This window comes from Arvicanthis niloticus, chromosome 25 (assembly GCF_011762505.2).
Source record: "Arvicanthis niloticus isolate mArvNil1 chromosome 25, mArvNil1.pat.X, whole genome shotgun sequence".
NCBI lineage: Eukaryota > Metazoa > Chordata > Mammalia > Rodentia > Muridae > Arvicanthis > Arvicanthis niloticus.
The window spans coordinates 13787716-13809979 of NC_133433.1; the positions used below are offsets into that span (position 1 = coordinate 13787716).

The 22264-nt window shown below is 36.7% G+C and overlaps 1 protein-coding gene across 2 annotated transcripts in view; it reads left to right on the forward strand.

The window, feature by feature from the left end:
• The first annotated feature begins 20038 nt into the window (after nucleotides 1-20038).
• Nucleotides 20039-22264, forward strand: part of Cnbd1 (cyclic nucleotide binding domain containing 1) — a 334202-nt gene continuing 331976 nt past the window's right edge. For both annotated transcript variants that reach the window (XM_076923968.1, XM_076923969.1), the window contains exon 1: nucleotides 20039-20170. In XM_076923968.1, coding sequence (XP_076780083.1) covers nucleotides 20083-20170 — 88 coding nt within the window. In that variant the 5' untranslated portion in view covers nucleotides 20039-20082. The remainder of the gene's footprint in view (nucleotides 20171-22264) is intronic.

The following is a 22264-nucleotide window of genomic DNA, read 5'->3' on the forward strand; positions in this document are numbered from 1 at the left end:
GGTGGGCAGAAGAGTTTTGGTTTGGATTTTGGATCTTGTTTTATTATGAAAGAAGATCAGTTTTTAAAATTGAAAATAGGTTCTTTTGTAATACAATATAGGCTGATTATAGTATCCTCTCCTACTTTTTCCAGTTCTTCTCTACCTCTCCTCCCCTCCATTTTAGATTCGCTCCTTTTCTACCTCTCATTATAAAATAACATGCTTGTAAGAGATAACAACCTAGCATGACAAAGTAAAATATTATAAGATGAAAGAATAACTTCCATATTGATGTTGGACATGGAAATCCAATAAGGAGGAAGACTTCCAAGAGTAGGCAAAAGAGTCAAAGACCTGTTCATTCTCAGTCAGGAGTCTTATAAAAATACTAAGCTAATAGCTATACTATACATTCAGAGTGTCTATTGTTGACCCATGTGTGTTCAATGCCTGCTGTGTCAGTTTCTTTGAGCTCATAATGTTTTATGCCTTTCTTAGTTGATTTAGCAGAGAATCATAAGGACATACTTTTAAAATCTGTACTCCACCAAATTGGAAAATCTAAACAAAATAAACCATTTTCTGGATAGGTACCACTTAGTCGAAGATAAATAAAAAATTAAATAAACATTTTAAATAGACCTATAACACCCTTGTGAAATAGAAACAATCATTAAAAGTCTTCCAAACTAACAACAACAACAACAACAACAACAACAACAACAACAACAACAACCAGAAAATCTCCAGGGTCAGATGGTTGTAGTATAGAATTCTACCAGAATTTCAAATAAGAGTTAACACCAATACTTCTGAAATTATTGCATGAAATAGAAACAGAAGGAGTATTGTGTAATTCATTTTATGAGGTCAAACCACAAAAAGGCTCAACAAAGAAAGAATTACAAACGAATTTTCCTTGGGAACATAGATGCAAAAATACTCAACAAAATATTTGCACACCAAATCCAAAAACACATAAAAAAGATCATCACCAAGATCAAGCAGGCTTCATTCTGAACATACAGCAGTAGTACAATATATAAAAATCAGTAAATATAATCTACCATATGAATAAACTGAAAGAAAATCACATTATTAGCCCATTAAATGCATAAAAGACAGTTGACAAAATGCAACAACCATTCATGATAAAATTTCTGGAGATATTAGCGGTAAAAGGACATACTTAAACATAATAAAGGGAATTTACACCAAGCCTATGGCCAACATCAAATTAAATGGAAAGAATCTAAAAGCATTTCAACTAAAGTCAGAAATAAGATACTTTCTCCGTATCTATTCAATATAGGACTTGCATTTCTAGCTAGAGTGTTACCTCCTGAACCGACCAGCAGACAGAAGACAATGGACATGGGATCTCCTTCCCAACACGGTTTATTCAGGAACCTTGAATTACCGCAAAAGCCCCCGATCTCTTGCTCCCAGCCCTTAAATCTTTGTGTCCTCTCCAATCAGAACCTGCCACAAAGTCATTCTCGATTGGTGCTGAGCACATATGTCACATGGCCCGATCTTACATAACGATGAACAAGCAGAATGCATGCGCAGTAAAGCCTAGCCTATGTGCCATCCAGGCTTCCTGAAATGGTGAGCCAACATGCCAGGGGCATCTGGCACCCAGCCAGGCGCCATCTTGAGTTCCCCTCCCCACACTAGAGTAATAAGGCAACTGAAGGAGATAGTGGGGATATAAATTTGAAAGGAAGCAGTCAAAGTACTGTTATATACAGATGATATGATAGTATGTATAAGTGACCCTAAGAATTCCACCTGGGAAACTCCTAAGCATGTTCACTGAAGTGGCTGGATACAAGATTAATTAAAAGAAAAAAAAATCAGTAACCTACTTATATATAGATGACAAACAGACTGAGAATGTAATAAGGATAACAACACCTTTCACAACATCCTTAAATAACATCAAATATCTTGGGGGTAACTCTATCCAAGCAAGTCTAACACTTATATGATAAAAACTTTAAGTCTTTGATAAAATTGAGGATATCAAAATATAGAGAGATCTACCATGTTCATAGTTCGTAGGATTAGCATAGTAAAAATGGCCATCCTAGCAAAAGAAATCTACAGATTCAATGCAATTGCCATCAAAAGTTCAAGACAATTCTTTAGATATTGAAAGGACAATTTGCAACTTTATAGGAAAAAACAAACAAACAAACAAACACAATATAACTAGAATAATCTTGAACAATGGAAGAACTGCTGGAGTTACCACTATCCTTGATTTCAAGCTGAACTACGGTACAATAGAGTATAGTAATAAAAATGGCAACGGGTTGGTACAAAGAGATACATTGATTAATGGAATCAAATTGAAGATCCAGACATAAATATAAACACATTTGAACATCTACATTTTGGTAAAGTAGCAAGTAGTCCACACTGGAAACAAAATACAGAATCTTCAATAAATTTTGCTGGTCAAATGTAGAAGAATGCAAATAGAACCTTATTAGTCACCCTGCACAAACTCAAGTCTAAGTGGATAAAACACCTCCTTGTTTATCTGAAGGGAGGCTTCAGAGTCATTGACTTTTTCTATATAAAATGTAGTTAATCGTTGACTTAGAATTTCAAATAGTCCATACATAGTTTCTACTATGAGGGAAATAATATGTGTGTCTAGAAAGAGGAGACTTTTCTAAATGCCTACTAAACATTTAGTTTTCACATTTCTATAAATAAGATGTATTGCCATTTTTATGTTATCAGTTATTAACAATAAGAAAATATTACTCATGAGAAAATGTAGTGTAACATCAATTTTATTCAATTGTATTATGAGAATTTAGAAGCTTAGTTGTTTCCTTATATTTATGTTAATTTTGAAAAGTAATCCTATAAAACCTGACCTGAGTATTACATCCATGTCTCCTTGAAGAATAATTCATACCAAACTATAAGGTTGTGCTGATGGCTTTCAAATGTTCACATCTATCTTATATTTACTCCACTTGCAAGCATTGTCACAGTCTTCAAACTCCCATGGTCATTCAAAAGTTTATGTTTGAGGTCTCCTGTGAGAGTCAATGTAATCTTGTAGCTCTGAGCCCTGCAAAATAAAAATGAAAATTACATCCTTCAAACGTGAAATTGTAAGATAGTATCTACTTTCCTATTTAAAGGGGGAAGGGATAAAAATACAGCAAGGAGTAATAGAGCCAAAACAATTCAGGAAACAGCTGATAAATCCTGCAGCTTCATGTCCACCATTCAAGCTCCAAATAGCTTGGGCAGCAATTCCCCCTGGGCCTTTCTGGTCACAACACTCATTGTTGCCATATTGTTGCCTGAAGCTTTGCTTGGTAAACATTTCATATTATTGGATTTTCCAGTTTTGACTGTGTACACTGTGTCTTCATCTCTACCCTTTCAACTTTATACACACTGCCTTCTTAAGAGTTTCTCATAGAGAATTTGATTCTGGTATATATTATCTGGCTTTCTAAGCTTTCTTCTGAAATGTTGGTGGAAGCCTCCATGTAATGCTTGAATTCTGTGTGCCTGCTTGATTTACACCATATGGAAGAAATAAAGTTCTATAGCCATCTTAAGCAGTAGTAGAGATGTCTTAGACCATGACAGCCATGGGCTCTGAGTGCTTGTATGGCTAAACATGACACATGTATTAGTCCTGAAAAGACAGCTCTTTAGACAGTCCTGTACACGAGGGCATCATGGAATTTCTCTCTTCACTAGGCACTGTCTTTTTGGTTTTGTTTTTTTTTAAAGGCATAGTCTTTTAAATGAGAGACTGTGACTGGTAGGGCAGTCACTTACTGATTTTTGAGTTGTTCCAGGAAAAACCACTTTGCTTTTTTAGAAAACTGGTATTTTTAACTCTAATCTCCATCTCTCGAACCCTGATTAAAAATAAATTCCTTCAGTTGCTTTATTAGACATTTAATCATGACAAATAAAAGCATTATTTCTGTATATTTTCTTCCAATTGCTTATACTAACTTGGTGAAAAAAACAATCAGTGTAATGCTGTTCAGTCTTGAAATGTTCACACCGGAGGAGTCTACTAATTTACTTAGGTTTTCTTAGACTCAACCTTGTCTCAGGCTGGAATTTACAAAGCCACTCCTCTTCCACCTCTGTCTTCTTCCTATCTCCCAAAGATTATACCCTGGATTTTCAAGTGCTACTGTTGCAGTTACACTCCATCCTACCTTGCTTAGTTTGCTTATCTTGTTTAAACTCTGCCTGTATCAAAGTCTAAGGACAAGAACAGAATACAGATACATTCTTTGCTACAGTGTAACACAAATGGACTCCAGTCTAATTTGCAAGAGAACCCTTATTACCATCTGATTCGTCATAAACCCAGTCTTTTTAATTCTTATTCTTGTTAAGATTCTGGTCTCCTGTGCACCCATCAGTAGCATCTAGAAAGCTCACCTTCTAGCATTCTAGATATTTTCTAGCCTACTTCTCCAGATCTTTGCAAGAGGTAGCAGGTAGGCTTCTGAATCACATTGTCAGTAATAGTCACAGCAAAAACCCCACTCTTGGAACCAATTGTCTACCTTTGGTAGCATTTTATTGTTGTTAGTAAATGTCTTACAAACTACTTGAAGAGAGGAAAAGTTTTTAAACTAGGCTCACAGTTTTATAGACTGTAACCCATACTGGCTAGTTTATTGACTGGGCCTGGAATGAGGTAGAACACCTACGTAATATGCCCTTCAAAGGCATGGCGCTAGTGAGTCCTTCCTTTAACATATCCTGTCTCTTAGTTTTACTGCTTTCCAGTAATGCTATCAAATTATGAATCAATAATTTGATATTTGATCATATTTTGTGATCAATATTTGATCATAATTTGATGCTATCAAACTATAATAGATTATGCTATTGGTTAGGTTATGAATTTCAAGATTCAATCATATGGGGTGTTTGCCACCCAGGGCCAAGCCTTCAGTACATTTTTCCATGCATATTTAATGTACACACCATAACACAATATTCTGACATTTCCAGCTCATTCTGAATTTTGCTTTTATTGCAATGAGCATAATTCAATGAACTTACTGAAGAGCTAAATGCTTTTAGGGTAAAACCTGTAAAATGGCTTGTCTTTGATGAGCAAATTCAGAGGCTGAAGTTTATTGGTAGATTTTTGCTTTTTAAAGTTTTATGAATAGACAGATACGGCTGGAAACTAACAGCAACTCCAGACAAATTTGACAATTTCCAGGAGACTGGAGAATGACTTTGATGCCTCTGAAAATACAGATAAGAACAGACATCTCAGCTAGGGTCACCGTCAGTCAACCTCTCTGCTTGACAGTCTTTTTCAGTGTTTTGTCACAATGGTATTGGGGTATTTTTTTTTCTTTGAAGAAATGTATGGTATTTTCCCTAGCTTTCCTGCATTTAGAATTTTAAAAATATGTATGGCATTCTAAATTTGGCAATCTAAATATGCTTTAGACTTAATTTAAGTCCAATAAGTATAATTTTATATGAAACAAGTATAACTTTGAGAATATGCTTAAGGTATTTAAATAATTCATGCAGTTTTTAATGCATTCTGAAATAGCTGTCTCTAGTACTAGCCCACTTATCTCCTCATTACTGTGTGGCTCTCTCAAAATACTTATGTCCATCATCATCATGCTGAAGAAATATTAAGACCCAGTGGTCTAATTATGCAGAAATTTTAAAAGAAAGTGACTTTTTTTTCTTTGAGTAGTTGAAAATTATAGAAAATGCTGGCATAGATTTTTTCTTTTTCTTTCTTTCTTTCTTTTCTTTTTTTCTTTTCTTTTCTTTTTTTTTTTTTGGAATGCAGCTGCATTACAGTACGATAGCATGATTTTATTTTTAGTGTAGGGGATTGATCCTTGGGCTATAGTAATACTGCCTCCTGGATCTCTTAATTTTTTTTCCATTGTGAAGCCACAGTATGGCTGGCTAGGTAGGAAGTAGTTGTTTTTTTTTTTTTTTTTTTTTTTTTTTTTTTTTTTTTTTAAACTATGTGTTATTTTCTCACTTCTTCAAGAAAGAAGTACATTCAGTTAAAGACATCTTCCAAAGTTTTAGTTACTAATTGAAAATGGCATTACTGACAGTTACTTAGATCAACCCAATTATGTAGAAGCACTCAAAGCAAATGACAACTACCCTTTCACAAAACTGTCATATATATATATATATATATATATAATCAATCAATTTTCATTTAAACAGAATACTCATACACATACGTAAAAACAATAGATTGCTTATCAGTAAACCTTAAAATCTGTAAAGTAGTTCTTCAAAAGTTTAGAAAACCAATGCCATATATGAAAAAATAGTGTTAACAACAAAATGAGTTTCATTAAGTATGTTAAAAACTAGCAAAAGTTATAATGGGCTTTGGGGGCATTTAATTCAACCAGTCTCTTAATCAAATAATTAACTAAACAAATGAAGTGAGTATAACATATCATACATACATGATAAAAATATGTAATCTATACATTTAACCACTCTCATAGTATCAATCAATCAATCAATCAATCAATCAATCAATGTAGTTAAGCTGGAATGGAAAGGGCATGGCCTCTGGAAACATAATTTCTCTGTACCTGATCTTACATCTGTTGCTAGGCAACAGTTCCTTCCAGGAATTGACTTCAGGCAAAGCATCTGAGTGTTTATACACAACATTATATGCCCGTTTAGTTGGCAACCTTGGACAATGCTATTCAGAAAAATGAATTAGAATTGCCACATCAATAAAAAGCAAAATGAAATGACTAAAATTAAAATATAAAAATCAGGAATCCTTCAAATTAAAGAATGAGTCCATTTAGCAAGTTGTGACAGCATTACAGCTAAATTGCTTTGCAACATATGACTTAACTCTGTAGTATAAGTAATCCTGACTCAGGATCATCAAGTAACCCAAAAGTGTTCATTAACTTAAAAGATACATTTTAGAAAGCTTTCTATCTAAAATGGTGAAAATTGTAAGACATGTTTAAGTTACTTTAAAGTCTAGGTTCCATAATCTGTAGTAGGTAATCGAGGTCTTTCTCTCTTCTTTTTATATTGTTTTCTGATCTAGATTTGGGCTAGGAGAGGTATCAGTGCAAAAAAGAGAACCACCCTGTGATATACACTTAAGATGAGAAATAAGGACAGAAGACTTGGGTGAGTCTAGAAGAAAATAGTGAGGGAAGGGAGAACTGTGGGGCACAGTCATGATACAATAGAAATCTGAAGCAATTGCAAGGTAGGCAATGGGTTTGGTTCCCACAAGGGCTTTTGTAGTCTGTGCATCATCCTGAGTTAAAATGTAGGATACATTCAAATGACATGACTAAGACCGTATTATGAATTATAAAATAAAATGTGGATAATATATGCCTTTCTTGGAGGTGTGGTAATGAATATTAGCGACTTTAAAACAATGTCATTAATTGTTACACAATTCTGGAAGCTACAAATCTGCATCATAGTTTCAAGCAGTCCCAAGTTCTCCCTGAATGCTCAGGGCTAGAAGGAATTTTTTCTTTTAAGAAAGATTTATTTTGATTGTGAGCCTGGCGTTTAATGGCTGAGCCATTTCTGCAGTCCAGTGAAAAGTTAGCCACTAGGTTATAGGTTAGCAACTGAACTGTCACTTATGCCTTTTGAGAGAGGGAAAAATCAGTTTTCTCCAGTGGAATGACATGGGCTGTATCAACTACTCCAAGGCAGGGCTTATGTCCAAAGTACTTAAACAACATAAAATGGACTCCACAGTTTTTGTGCTTACTTTTATTTGGTTGCATGGGGTTTTTTTGGGGGGGAGGGTTATATCCTGGTTTTGGTTTTAGGAGGTTTTGTTGTTGTATCGGCTTTGTTTGGTTTTGAGAAAGAATGCAAAGTTGGGTGAGTAGGAGAGGAGCTGGAAAGACTTGGGGAAGGAAATGAATAAGATCAAAATATATTTTTATTTAAAAATTATTTTAAATAAAAATAAATTCAATTATTTTACTTTTCCTGTAAAAAGGAAATAAAATTATAGGATATATCTATATCTGCATCTATAATTATCGTTATCTATCTCAGCCTCAGGAAGGGTTGCAGAGTCCTCACTACTGAGTGAACACCACAAACCTGTCCCTCCTCAACTTTGTTGTCTGCAAACAGTTTTTGGTAGAGATTTGTAGATATGTCAATTAAAAGTGTCATTTTCTTTTGTATTTTCACACTATCTTTCTTCCACACATAGTCATGACCAAAATCTCAAGTTTTATAAGAATGTTAGCCATGCTGTGTCAGGATTTGCTTCACATCCTCATTCTAAGATGTTTACTTACATGACAATCCTGTTTTGAAAAATAAGGCTTCTGAGTTATAGCCCAATGTCTATTCTTCGGGGTGTCCCATTTCTGTGTATAACAGGCATATTCTCATTGGTTGTATTTCACATGGTTTAACATTTGCCTGGACTTTACTGTCCTGCTTTGTTACTACTCCTGCAAGCTGCATATTCATATTTTGTCTTTTTCATGGTGTTCGGTTGAACCCTGAGCCTCTTGACGTTTCATACTCTACCAACTGAGCTCCACCACACTCCCTCGTTCTATCCTCTAAAAATGTTTCTGTGACTATTTTGCAGAGTAATTGGAAGTAAGTTAATGGAGCTGGCACACAGATATTATTTTAAACTTTATTCTTACCTTTAATCTCTTAAGTGTGTTGTGGATAGCAGTTTGAAAGCTTTCTTTAGAGTGCTTAGGAACATCAGGGAACATGGAAACTAGATAACTGAAGAAAGGACAAGTGGGTGGATGAAGTATATTTGTGCTCTTACTGTGTAAGTTGAAATGCCTGAAATAAAACCCCCCATTCCATATATTTTTAATGGATTGGTTTCTTCTGATTAAGTGTGACTGATAATAGCATTGATATGGGAGACACAGGAATTAAGTAATGAAAAACAACTAAGGATTTTGACTAGGATAGTGTGAAGTTTTGAGGAACAATTTGAGGCATCGGAGAAAACAGAGAATCAGAATTGATGTGACTCAAACCCACGTTTCAGTCAGATTTCTCTCAGATAGCTACATCTCTCTATAGTTTGTCTAATGACGTCACTGCTTTGTTTCAGCTAAGGCATTTCCCCATTACCCATCAAACTGTTATATATTTGTTGCAGAAATCATATAATAAAATAGTGATTAATAAAAATATCTCAGGTATTATCAGCTATATGGTATCTATAAACATCTGTGCATTGTGTTCAAATACATTGAATATAGTTAGAATAAAATAGTTTTAAAGAGCAGATATCACCAAAAAAGAAAGAATAAAACAAGAAAGAAACTTCTAACAAACAGTTATGCCACTAACATGTTTTATTTGGGACAATAACTTATTACTGGTAGTTCTCCCAAGGAAAGTGCACAACAGTGGATATTTACCTAAACAACACTTCTTACTAAAACAGCGCAATGATGTATAATATTACAGATCATTTCAGAAGTTGCTACCGTATACTTTGTACAGACAGTGCACTATGTGGCGAAAATTATAGTGATTTGTGGAAGTGTGGAGTGAAAGACTAGAGCAATAAAGAAAGAAGACTAATGTTTTTCCCTAAATCATGGGGAAAAGCCGAACTCAGCACATATCCCCAAGCAACTTCCAATAGTATAGTGCATCAAAGTTGCAGACTTGAAAATGTTAAATCTAAATGATAATAGAACGATGTTAGGGAAAATCAGGAGGACATGAATAATACTTTCTTAAAAGGTACTTCCAGTTTTGTAGTGGATGGTGATTAATACAAAGACCCCGAACTTGTCACCTGCACAGAGTAAGAGTAGATGCAGTGCTCAACTGTAAATGGGACATCTTGTCACAGCCTCTTCCCCCAGGGCAGAAGTGTCACAAGAGGAGGTGGAAAGACTGCAAGAGGCAGGAAGAGTAGATGTCTGCAATACATCATGATTCTCTGGACAGGAGCTCACAGGGAACTGGCGGCTGCTGAGGGAGCCAGTTTTCAGGGATGCAGCTCCTGAGAGGCCATCTATGCTCCATTCCTATACCCATACACATACAGACAGCAAAGTAGACTTGGTTTAAAAAAAAAAAAAAAAAAAAAAAAAACGAGAGACAACATGAAGTTGGGATGAAATAGTAGTAGTGAGACAGGAAATTGGAGGGGATGGAATAGGAGTGGATTTGACCCAAATGCATTGTATTTATATATGAATATTAAATAAAATATTGAGATTATAATAAGGGAAAAAGCCTCTTACACTCAACATTGGAAGTACTGCAATAGGTCTGGTGAAAATCATATTCACTCTTGAATTATGTATGAAAAGAGACAACATCCAGGTGATAGGATTTGGTCAAAACAGGACTTTTGATTGGGGTTCTGTATGATTTGAATCTAAAATAATATTTTCTAGAGGCTCCTTTGTTTAAGTACAGAATCAAATGCTAGCTTTGGTAGTATGGTTGGATCAAAAGCTCTCAAGTGTATAGCTAGATTAATGCACTGAAAATGAGTAGGTGAACTATTTGAATGTAGGCCTCTTCAACAAAGTGAGTCATGCCTTTGTTGGGTATATGTTGTTCTAGGACCCTACATCTTTGCCTTTTTCTGCTTCCTGGAGGTCACAGTGTGAGCAGTTTTCTTGTTCCATGCCTTTTTGCCATACTGTTATGGCATTGTTACAGGCTTAAAAGCAGTACTACTGGTCATTCATACCTGGGTGACTCTTCTTTCCACAGCACCTCTCTAAGTAGTTATGAATATGAACAACTGAATATTTGAGAATATCTAAGTCATACTAAAGAAAATGTAAGAGGATGAGAAATAAAACCAGAATAGACTTTTTTTTTTTCTCTTTATAAGAAGAGGAGATGTAGCTCAGGCCCTTGTAAGTATAAGTAGATAGTTTACTTTTACATTCAAATGACTATGGGCACCTGCAAAATAAACTTTTGTGACAATAAAGTGTTGTGGAGGAAGAAACCAGATTGTGAATCTATGGATTTAGTGAGAGCTAGTATTTACAGCATGCTGTAACAGCCAGGTAACCCCTTACTGATGAATGTTTGCATGCTAAAGTTGGGTTTTCCTTCTAACAGGAGGTGTTATCATTTAAAGTACATATGAGAAAATTGTAGTTGACCATGTTTTCTTTTATAAGAACTAATGCTGAAACAACAGGCTATGAAGTGAACCTGGGTTTCAATAATGAAGAACTGTATTTCAGTGACTGGAAAATTTAGAAATGGATTTAATATAATCCAGACTTTATTTCATTGACAAAATGGGGCAATATCAGTTTCTGCTGCAAAGACTCTTGCATTGATCGAATTAGATAGCAGATGACACATGGAAGTCACTTGGCTTGGCTAGTGGAATACAGCCCACAGATATCATTGGCTGATCTATTATTTTCCCGAGAACAGACATGCTTTAAATTAGTATTTAAATCCTCACAGAAATGCTTCAAATTAGTATTCTCTTGCAATGTTCCCGAGATCAATTCTGGTCAAATAAATTGAAGGAGGTGGTTTGTAAGTAAAGTACAAATGGTTTTGTGATTTTCATAGAGAGTTTTGAGTAGAAAGTAGCAATTTTGGACACTAACATTTAGTGCTTTAATGTGCAATCCTTTAAAAAAAAAAACCCACATACTTTAAACACTTTATAGTCTTTATTTTGGTCAGCACAGAACTAACTTCAATGAGGAGCCTCTATCTGCTTGTGAGTACTTACAAAGAAAAATAACTTAAAATTTAGTTGAAGATGATATTTTAAAAGTCTTTTGATTGTAATATATTAAATGTACTTCAAATAGTTTTATCGGAAAGCTGGCATGGAGCTGTTATGCTAACAAATCAGGCAAGGCTTTCTGGAATCAGTGGGTTTCTAGAATAAATGTTTAATTATTCTTCTGATCAGATGGTGTCATGTGAGATGGACCATTTTATAATCATCTGTATTGATAATATTAGAATTATTTTGAACATTGACCTTCCATTATTAAAGTGCTCTGCCTTTCCCACTAAAGTTATGGTTCTTATAAAAAGAGTTGGTATAAAATATTCTTTTGATGTTGCTGGTCATAAAGTCATTTAAAATGATAGTCTATTAGTATGTTTTTAGAAAGCAGTTGGTCTCCCATGCTCATGGATGGGTAGGATTAACATATAGAAATAGCCATCTTACCAAAAGCAATCTACAGATTCAGTGAAATCCCCATCATAATTCAAACACAATTCTTCACAGATCTTTAAGTAACAATTTTCAATTTCATATGGAAAAACAAAAAAAAATCCAGGATAGATAAAACAATCCTGATTAATAAAAGAACTTCTGGAGGTATCACTATCCCTGAGTTCAAGCTCTACTAAAAAGTAATAGTAATAAAACCTGCATGGTATTGGTATAGAAACAGACATGTTGATCAATGGAACCAAACTGAAGACCCAGAAATAAGCCCACATACCTATGGACACCTGATTTTTGACAAAGAAGCCAAAACTATACCATGGAAAAAGACAGAACATTTTCAACAAATGATGTTAGTCTAACTGGATGGCTGCATGTAGAAGAATGCAAATAGATTCATATTTGTCACTGTACAAACTCAAGTCCAAGTGTATCAAAGCCTCAGCGTAAAACCAGATACAGTAAAACAAGTAGAAATAATAGAACAAAAAGTGTGAAATAGCCTTGAACTCGTCAGTACAGGAGACAACTTCATAAAAAGAACACCAATGCCTCAGGTACTAAGGCCAACAATTAATAACTGGGACCTCATGAAACTTAAAAGCTTCTGTAAGTTCAGTAACCATATCAATAGGACAAAACAACAGCCAATAGATTAGAAAAGTATTTTCACCAATCCTACATCTGACAGAGAGCTAATATCCAAAATATATAAAGAACTCAAGAAGTTAGGTACCAACAAACCAAATAACCCAATTTAAAAATGGGACACAGAGTTAAACAGAAAATTCTCAGCAGAGGGATATCAAATGGCTAGGAAGCATTAAAAATACTCAAAGTCTTTAGTCATCGGAAAAACACACATCAAAATGACTCTGAGATTCAACTTTACACTCAGCAGATCAAAACCTCAAGGAACAGCACATGCTTTAGAGGTTGTGGAACAAAAGAAACACTCTGACATTGCTGATAAGAGTTCAAATTTGTACAACCACTGTGAAAAGACGATTGGGAATAATTCTACTTCAAAAATACCCAGCTATACCACTCCTGGGCATATAACCAGAAGATGCTATACCACCCCACAAGGACACTTGTCCAACTACGTTCATAGCAGTTGTATTTGTTATAGCCAGAAAATGAAAACAACCCAGATGTCCCTCAACTGAAGAACGAATAAACAAAATGTGGATCATATATACAATGGAATACTACTCAGCCATTAAAAAGAAATATATGCATACATTTTTCAGGCAAATGGAACTAGAAAATATCATCCTGAGTGAGGTAACCCAGACTCAAAAGGACATGCATGGCATACTCTCATTTATAAGTGGATATTATTCATAAAGTACAGGATAATCACACTATAATCAACAGATCCAAATAAGCCATATAACGAGGGTCCAAGGGAGGATGATTGAATCTTTCTCAGAAGAGGAAATAGATATTAGAGGTGAGTGGAAGGAGGGGAATGGATGGGAGAGGGGATGGGGAGGGGAGAGGAGCAGGGGAATCAGATATATAGGATGTGCCAGATTCCTGGGATGGGGTGGGGCAGAAGTTCTGTATCAGTGACTCTAGCTGAGAGCCCTAGCAGTAGGGGATATGGATGTAGAAGTGACCACTTCTTGTGGCCATGCAGGACTTCTAGTGGAGGGATATGGACAACAAACCACCACACAACCTTTGTCCCAAAGTGTATCCTGCCTATAAGATGTGCAGGGACAAAGATAAAGCAGAAAGGGAGGGAATGACTAACCAATGATTGTCCAAAATTGAGACCTATCCCTTGGGGAAGAACCAAATCTCTGATACTCCTAATGATATTCTGTTATGTTTGCAGACAGGAACCTAGCATAACTGTCCTCTGAGAGGCTCCACCCAGCAGCCAATGGAAAGAGATGCAGAGACCCACACCCAGTGATTAGATGGAGCTTGAAGAAGTCTTGTGGAAGATATATATAACTAAAAAGTCTTTTAAAATGGAAGTGGTTGTCTAATAGTATATTTTTGGACAATCAAATTTACTTTTATCAAATCATATTGTGTTTAGATTCATCCTCAAGAGGATCTTTAATATCATTATGGTATTTTTACTTGTACAAACTATAGTCCAATATTTTGTATGAATTTTCTGAAGAATATCATATTAGTGTACTGGTTGGTTTTGTGTATCAACTTGACACAAGCTGGAGTTATCACAGAGAAAGTAACCTCCCTTGAGGTAAGGCCTCCATGAGATCCAGCTGAAAGGCATTTTCTCAATTAGTGATTGAGGGGGGAGGGCCCAGCCCATTGTGGGTGGTGCCATCCCTGGGATGATGGTCCTAGGTTCTATAAGAAAGCAAGCTGAGCAAGCCAGGGGAAGCAATCCAATAAGCAGCACCTTTCCATGGCTTCTGCATCAGCTCCTGTCTCCAAGTTTCTGCCCTGTGTGAGTTCTTGACCTGACTTTGTTTGGTGGTAAAAAAACAATGTGGAAGTGTTAGCTGAATAAACCGTTTCCTCCCCAACTTGTTTCTTGGTCACGATGATTTGGGTAGGAATACAAACCCTGACTAAGACAGGTACTGGTACTGGGAGTGGAGTATTCCTCTGACAGCCTGACCATGTGTTTGGAGGACTGTGGAAGGACTTTGGAACTTTGAACTAAAAGAGCCATTGGGATGTTAAGAGCTCTGTGGGAAGTTCTGTAGGAGCTTGGAAGATAATGTTAAGAACAGTGCAAACGATGAAAGCCTGGCTTGTGACATTTCAGAGGAAAGATTAAAGACTTTTACAGGGCCATTGCTATTTTGATTATGTGGTTTTGGTTAGCTGGGGATGAAGAATCAGCTGTGATTAACAAAATACTAGAACCACTAAAATGAAACCTTTGCATTACTGGGACGATTGATGCTAGTTAGCTGAAGCTAAGAAATTAGCAGTAATTAAGAAGAGACCAGCATCACTAAGGTGAAATCTTCTGAGAAGTGTTTCTTGAGAGCACAGAGAAGCTGTGTTCTAGAGGCAGCCATGGTTGTACCTCGTGTGGGCAGCCAAAGTTGGTAATATTTAAGAGTCACCCAGGTGGTACTGGTTTTGAAACACGAAGGAGTAACAGCTGATGCTTGGCACAGAGAGAGAGAGAGAGAGAGAGAGAGAGAGAGAGAGAGAGAGAGCAGGAGAGGCTATTAGTGAAGGTGCAGCCTCAGTGGCAGTTGAAGGGCCAGGACTGAAGGGGTCATGAGGAGAAGTTGAGGCTTAGCACCATGAAAAGAGCCTATTAGAGGCTATTTGTGAAAGTGCAGTCCAGTTGCAGCAGAACCCAGCAGTGTTTTGGAGATGCCAGTACCATGAGATGACCACCAAGAACAGCAGCAGCAGTGGAGTGCAGGCAGCTGGAGCCTAGAAGACAAGGTGTGTGCTACAAAGAGCAGAGCTGGAGAAGTGACCCAAGCCCTTGGTGGAGCTTAGACGATCTTGACATTTGACAGTTAGAGTTTGATTTTGCTTTTGATTGTGACTGTGCCCTGATATTTTTTCCTCTTGAATTAAGAAAGTATTTTAGTGGAGCCCGCAGTTAAGAGACTTTGGATTGTAAAAAAAAAAAAAAAAAAGACTTTGAATTTCAAAAGAGATTGGATATTTTAAAGGGACTGAAATTTGTAAGAATTTGTAAAGACTGTAGGACTTTTAAAGTTATTTAGATCCTGGGGATGAATAAGAAAGTAAGGGTTGAGGCTTAATAGTGATGTGTTTGTGTGACAAGTTGACAAGGCATCAGTTATACTGGCTGGTTTTGTGTGTCAACTTGACACAAGCTGGAGTTATCACAGAGAAAGGAGCTTCCCTTGAGGAAATGGCTCTATGAGATCCAGCTGTAAGGCATTTCCTCAATTAGTAATCAAGGGTGGGTGGTGCCATCCCTGGGCTGGTGGTCCTGGAGTCTACAAGAAAGCAAGCTGAGCAAGCCAGTGGAAGCAAGTCAGTAAGCAGCATCCTCCATGGCCTCCTTCCCTGTGTGAGTCCCAGTACTGACTTCCCTTGGTGATGAACAGCAATGTGGAAGTGTAAGCTGAATAAATTTTTTTCTCCCCAACTTGCTTCTTGGTTATGATGTCTTAGGCAGGAATACAAACCCTGACTAAGATAATTGGTTATATATTTCTATTTCTGTGATAAAAGCACCATGACCAAGGCAATTTATAGAAGGAAGGGCTTATTTTGTGTCTTACAGTTTCAGAGAGATGAGTTCATCCCAATCATGGTCTGGAGTATAACAGCAGGCAGTCAGGCATAGTATTGGACCAGCAGCTGAGCTTTCAAGTCTTCATCCACAAAGAGGAAGCAAGGAACTGTGCAGAGTCTTTTTAAATCTCAAAGCCTGCCTACAATGACATTCTTCCTTTAACAAGCCACACCTCCTAGTATTCCCTAGAAGGTCACCAGCTGGAGACTAGGTGTTCAAATGCCTGAGACTTATATCTGGTATGTCATTCAGACCATGGATATAAATAGAAAAAAATAATTGTTGGGAATTCATGAACAAAATAGCTTAATGATTTTGAGGAATGAGAGGGCGACAAATAAGCTATGTGCTGTCTTTTACTAAACCACGCTAATCATTTCGTGTCATGCTCAACCCTGGATGGTTCTGATACGTTGATTTAATCCAGAATTTGATGCTGAAGGTTTTGTTCCCCAATTGGTTCTTGATTCATCGATAAAGAGATATCAACAGCCAATGGCTGGGCAGAAAAGGCGGGACCTCCAGGTACTGCAGGTATAGAGGCAGGAACAAATTTTACTACCATCCTTGGAGGGAGATGGAGCCACTAGAGATGTAGGAACTTGGGTTAAGTGGCTTTTGGCCACTTCCCCAACTGGGCCTGGGGTAGCTAGCAGGGGAAGATTCAGGCAAGCCCAGCCGTTACTAGCCAAGGCGTTTTGAATAACTGCAGAGTCTCTCTCTGTCTCTCTGTCTCTGTCTCTGTCTCTGTCTCTCTCCCTCTTCCTCTCTCTTCCCTCCCCCTCCCCCCTCCCCCCCCCCCCCCCGTTTGCTTCTTCAATGTGCAGATCCGAGGTAACTCCTGGGTAGGTGCCAACATGCATCAGGCCAGGTACACAAGGCAGAGTAGAGAAAGTTGTTGCAACATAACCCCTTCCTGTCTTTAAAATAAAATACCTCACCCATCTCACTGGGTAATATAGATAAGTTTCTGTGGAGTTTCTTTTTTTTTTAAATTATTTTATTTATTTACATCCAAATGTTGCTCCCTTCCTCACCCCACACACAAAGTTCTTCCTTGCTTTCCCCCTCCCCAGATATTCTTGGGGCATCAACTAGGTTAGGCGCACCCTTTTCTACAGGGCCAGATAAGGCAGTTCTCTGCTACATATGTACCAGGGGCCTCAAACCAGCCCATTGCATGTATGCTCTTTGGTTACTAGGAAGTATATAGATATACAGTAACAAGTGTTGCATTCTCAAAATCTTTTTTTCCAATTCCACAAATGTTTGACACTCCTTTTCCCTCTGTAACACCCTGGCTTAAGCACAGCCTTTGCCTTCCCTTTCCTGAACAATTATAACAGCTCCTTGGTTTGTTTCTCTTTCATCTTTCAACTTTCTTTGTTTCTCTTTGTTTCTTTTTCTTTCTTCTCTACTCTCTCTCTCTCTCTCTCTCTCTCTCTCTCTCTCTCTCTCTCTCTCTCTCTCTCTCTCTCTTTTCCCCTTCTTTACTCCATTCAGTTCCAGCTTACAGCTCTACAGACTGAATGCTAACTCCGTATGACCTCAGGTAAGCAAGCACCTCTTTGTGTGTATGTAAGTCGCTCCATGCTAGACATTGCCTTCTGACCTGCTAAATTTGGAATTTTGCAAAATTACAGCTAAATGAGTAAATCGTCTCTGAAAATTCTTGCCTTTTACTGTTTGACTTTTGAGTCACCATTACCTTTTCCTTACTCATATGTACCTCTCACAATTTCCCTCAGTACAGTATTGTCAGTATGAATTAAAATTGAGTCCCATGCCCAAGGACTGAGTGTCAGACCCTTATCTCCATTACTTTATTTAATTTTTGCATCTTCTATGTGAGATACACTATCCCTACTGTGTAGAGTCAGGTATTAAGATGAAGGCAGATTCAGTGCTTTACCCAAGATATTTTACAAATAAGTGGTTGAGAAATGGGTAGATTTATGTGAAATATCCAGGAACTCCCAATCATGTACTTTAATGCACCTGTCTATCAAACATAAACCATGTGATAATGATATTGTTTTTAGGACACATTTGAAAACGATTTAGAAACACAGAAAAAAAAAAAAAAAAAACTTCTCAGAAATACGTGGAGTGACCTGTGTATGTGAACAGATGGTGTTTTCTAAACAAACATGCATTCATTATCTTGAAGATATATAGATTTTGTATAAAATTAATAAACTACTTTATTTCACTGTTTACTCCTTAGAAATGTTTTATTGACTTGCATTTTTGTTTAGCCTATTTTCCTTTTCAGTTTCTCTTTTTGACCAGGCTGGGAAAAGTCTCAGTGGATAAAGTATTTGCTGTGTAAGCACTAGGACCTGAGTTGAGATCCCCAGCACCCATACAAAAGCTGTGAATATCAGCTAGTACCTATAATTGCAGAGCTGGGAGATGATGAGACAGAAGTCTCTCAAGGACCTTCTGGTCACACAGTCTGGGCAATCAGAGAGCTTCAAGTTTAGCAAGCAACCTTGTCTTAAGAAAGTAAGATAGAAATCAGTAAAGGAAGATCCCTTGTGTTGAATCCTGGTCTTTAGACACTCATGCATGGGTGCATGACCTGCATATACACATACGCATATGCATACAAATATATATACACATATACATATACCACATGTCCACCCTAACACACATAGTACTTAGTAAATAGTTTTAAGAAAGATCTAGCTTAATATGAAGTATCTTTCAATGTATATGGTTATGAAAATAAGAAAAGGTGAAAATATGAATGGCTTGCTATGTGGCTCAAAGAAGTAAAGGTACCTACACCTAAGCCTCATGACATGGGTTCAATCTTCGAGATCCACAGATATGTGGGGAGAGCCAAGTCCTATTCCTCATATGTTATTACCTAAGATAGATACCACAATATTTCAAGATCCAAAAGATAACTCACAGAATGTACATTCCATTAGATCATTTGTTTTTCCATAAAGTAACCTCTGACAGCTTTGGAGCTGTCATTTGTCTTCTCTTCCAATGGTTTGCCTTACATGATAACTAGAAACAGTGTGTCCCCTCCTCCATTTCCCAACATGTCAACGTTCAAACTTGGTTTAGTCGTTGTGACTTGGACAAACAACTAAAATGCATGTCACACAACAACATAATATGGTCACATGTATACAGGGGTGAGTTTATTGCTTTGTGATGATTAGAATATTTTACCCTTTGGTGTAGACATGAGGATTAGTAAAATCCCACTTTTTCTGTCACTGGTGCTACAAAAAAGGAATTTTGATTTGCCATCTTAAAACTGGATAGGGAAGAAAAGGATTTTACTTCATGGAAGGCCCATAAAAGAATGACTAACTTAATACTGGGTATTTTGATTAAAGTGTGCCTGCCTTGTGGATTACAGTGTTGTTTTTCATTTTCCTTAGCCCTGTAGCTCACAACCTCTTTCATTAATCCAGTGAACTGAACTAGAGTTCTTTCTACCCTAGACCTTATTCTTACATCAGAACTGTGAGCAAGAAGATTCTGTGGGCTTGGCCTATCAGAGTGGACCTTGAAGGTTCTTGAGGGTTCTAATTTGTGATGCTCCAAACACAGTATGGTCCTCTAACACTCAAGTAGTCTCTGTCCACCTGCCTTATAAGATACCAAGATGCCTGTGAGTCCTCTTCCAACCGCTATTTTGGCTCACATGATATCCATTAACAATGTGCCTCCTCCTCCACTTCGCAGTATACCACGTAAGTGACACTTTTATGAAGGTCCCATGCCTTCATTGTTGTTTCAAATGGTTCTTGATTCATTAAGAGCAATGGGGATTTGAGAGTCAGTGGAAACACAGAGGTACTTACTTAAAGCCTAATAATAATGGAAAAGCATAGTTATGCAAGCCTGGCTTTACTATATGGCTGTTTTCAATGATTTATGTTTAAAATAATGTTTTCTTTGAAAATGGGGATCTTGATAAGATCTTGGAGCTTCACCAATGTTCCTCTTCCATATAAATATCAAAATACCTCGAAAGAAGAGAGAAAGTGGAAACCTTGTAAGAGTTCAGGGAACTGTAGACAACGGTTTCTGGAACAGTCATGTCTACCATGAGTTGGTCCTGTTGCTTTGAGTGTATTTTCCATAGGGATTTCTCATTTGACATTTAAAAGGAGGAAAAGTAAATCCATTATTCTGACTGAAATATTTTCCTATTTTGGTTTTATGTCCTAGCTTTTCATTTATTAGGTCATAGGAATTATAAATATTTCAAAATTATACTTTGAACATTATTTATTCTGTGTAGTCAGTCAATGTGAGTCCAGGATATTGTACTGGGGTAGTATATAGGGCTATGGCCATGCAATTCTTACATGTGTTTGGAAAGTACTCACTAGTAACCTACAATAGTGTCTCTGTTGAAATTTAACAACAGCTTTAGGTAACATAAGCAATACTCATGACTCAAAGCTAAGTAAAAATTTAACTTCTCAGATATTTTTCTATTTCCCTTGAGAGTTAACTTCTAGATAAAGTTTAAAATTTCATTTTTATCAATTCCAGAGAGAGTACATAGAATGCAGAAGCTTATATCTTTTGAAGATGTATAATATATAATTTTATGTACATAATATACATCTACATATATGTAAAATATTAAATACATGTTATACAGACTACAATTATTGTTATTTTGTATATTTATTCCTATAGTAAAAATATTCTTATATATTCAAATTTTTCTATTTCTATTTAAGTGAAAAATAGATATTCAGATAATTTTGTTTCTAAACCACTACTGTCAGCTTTTATTTGTAGAAAAATAAATTACCCCAAGATTTTTTTTTCATCAGCTCAGGAAGTATAATAGCTGGGAGTTAAAAGATCAAATTAATTTAGAATCAATGGGATGAGATGTGTGCTACCCTCTGCAGTCTCTTCCAAGGACACTTGACTTCTGTGAAGTGATTAAGAGATGAGAGATCGGCAGTAATTTAGATCTCAGAGCTGAATAGAGCACAGTGGAGAGCAGCAGACAGCGGCATTCCTGGTATTCTCTGTAGTGGTTCTTAGTGGATGCTCCGTGCCTGAGTCTGCCCTTTGGAGATATGTCCTACTTGCTTAATGGCTTGGTCTTTGTGTTATTAACTCCAGCAAGCCTACAGTTTTCCTTGGCACACTTTGTGGTCACAGCTGAAACAATATTTTCATGAAAGCTGAGAGTGGAGATGCTTTGTAGAGTGACTCAAACTGTTTCCTGTGGGAGCAATAAAAGTACAATGTCTATAATTAGGGATGCTTGGTTAAATACCTAGCACATCTAGCCACTATACACATCTTTGTTTGCTTTGAGTTTGGCCAGTAAAATTAGACATAGGAATCCATGCTTGCTTTCTTTTTCTTTACATGTGAATAACATTTTAGAAGATTTACATGTGAATAACATTTACTGAACACTTTCTAGGGATAATTTATAAGTAGTTTTTCTGTTATGCTTTTTTATTCATTTCTGAAAACAAACAAACAAACAAACAAAAAATCATGTGAAGTCTGTGGTAGGCAGAGTAACACCCAGCAATGATATCTGCATTCTGAATTTCAGAAACTATGAATATGCTAGGATGCTGAAAAGGCAAGGGGTTGTTATGGCTACAGCTAGAATCAAGGCAGCGAAATCAGCTGCTCTTGTGCTGGCAAGAATACCAGACACTAAAGTGCACACTGAAACCTTAAGACTTGTCAGAGAAAGGAGGAGATGAGAAAAAGAAGCTAGAAAAGACAGAGATGAATTCTCCCCTAGTGTCTCAGGTGTACCACAATCCTGCTGAGAACTTTATGCTAGCACA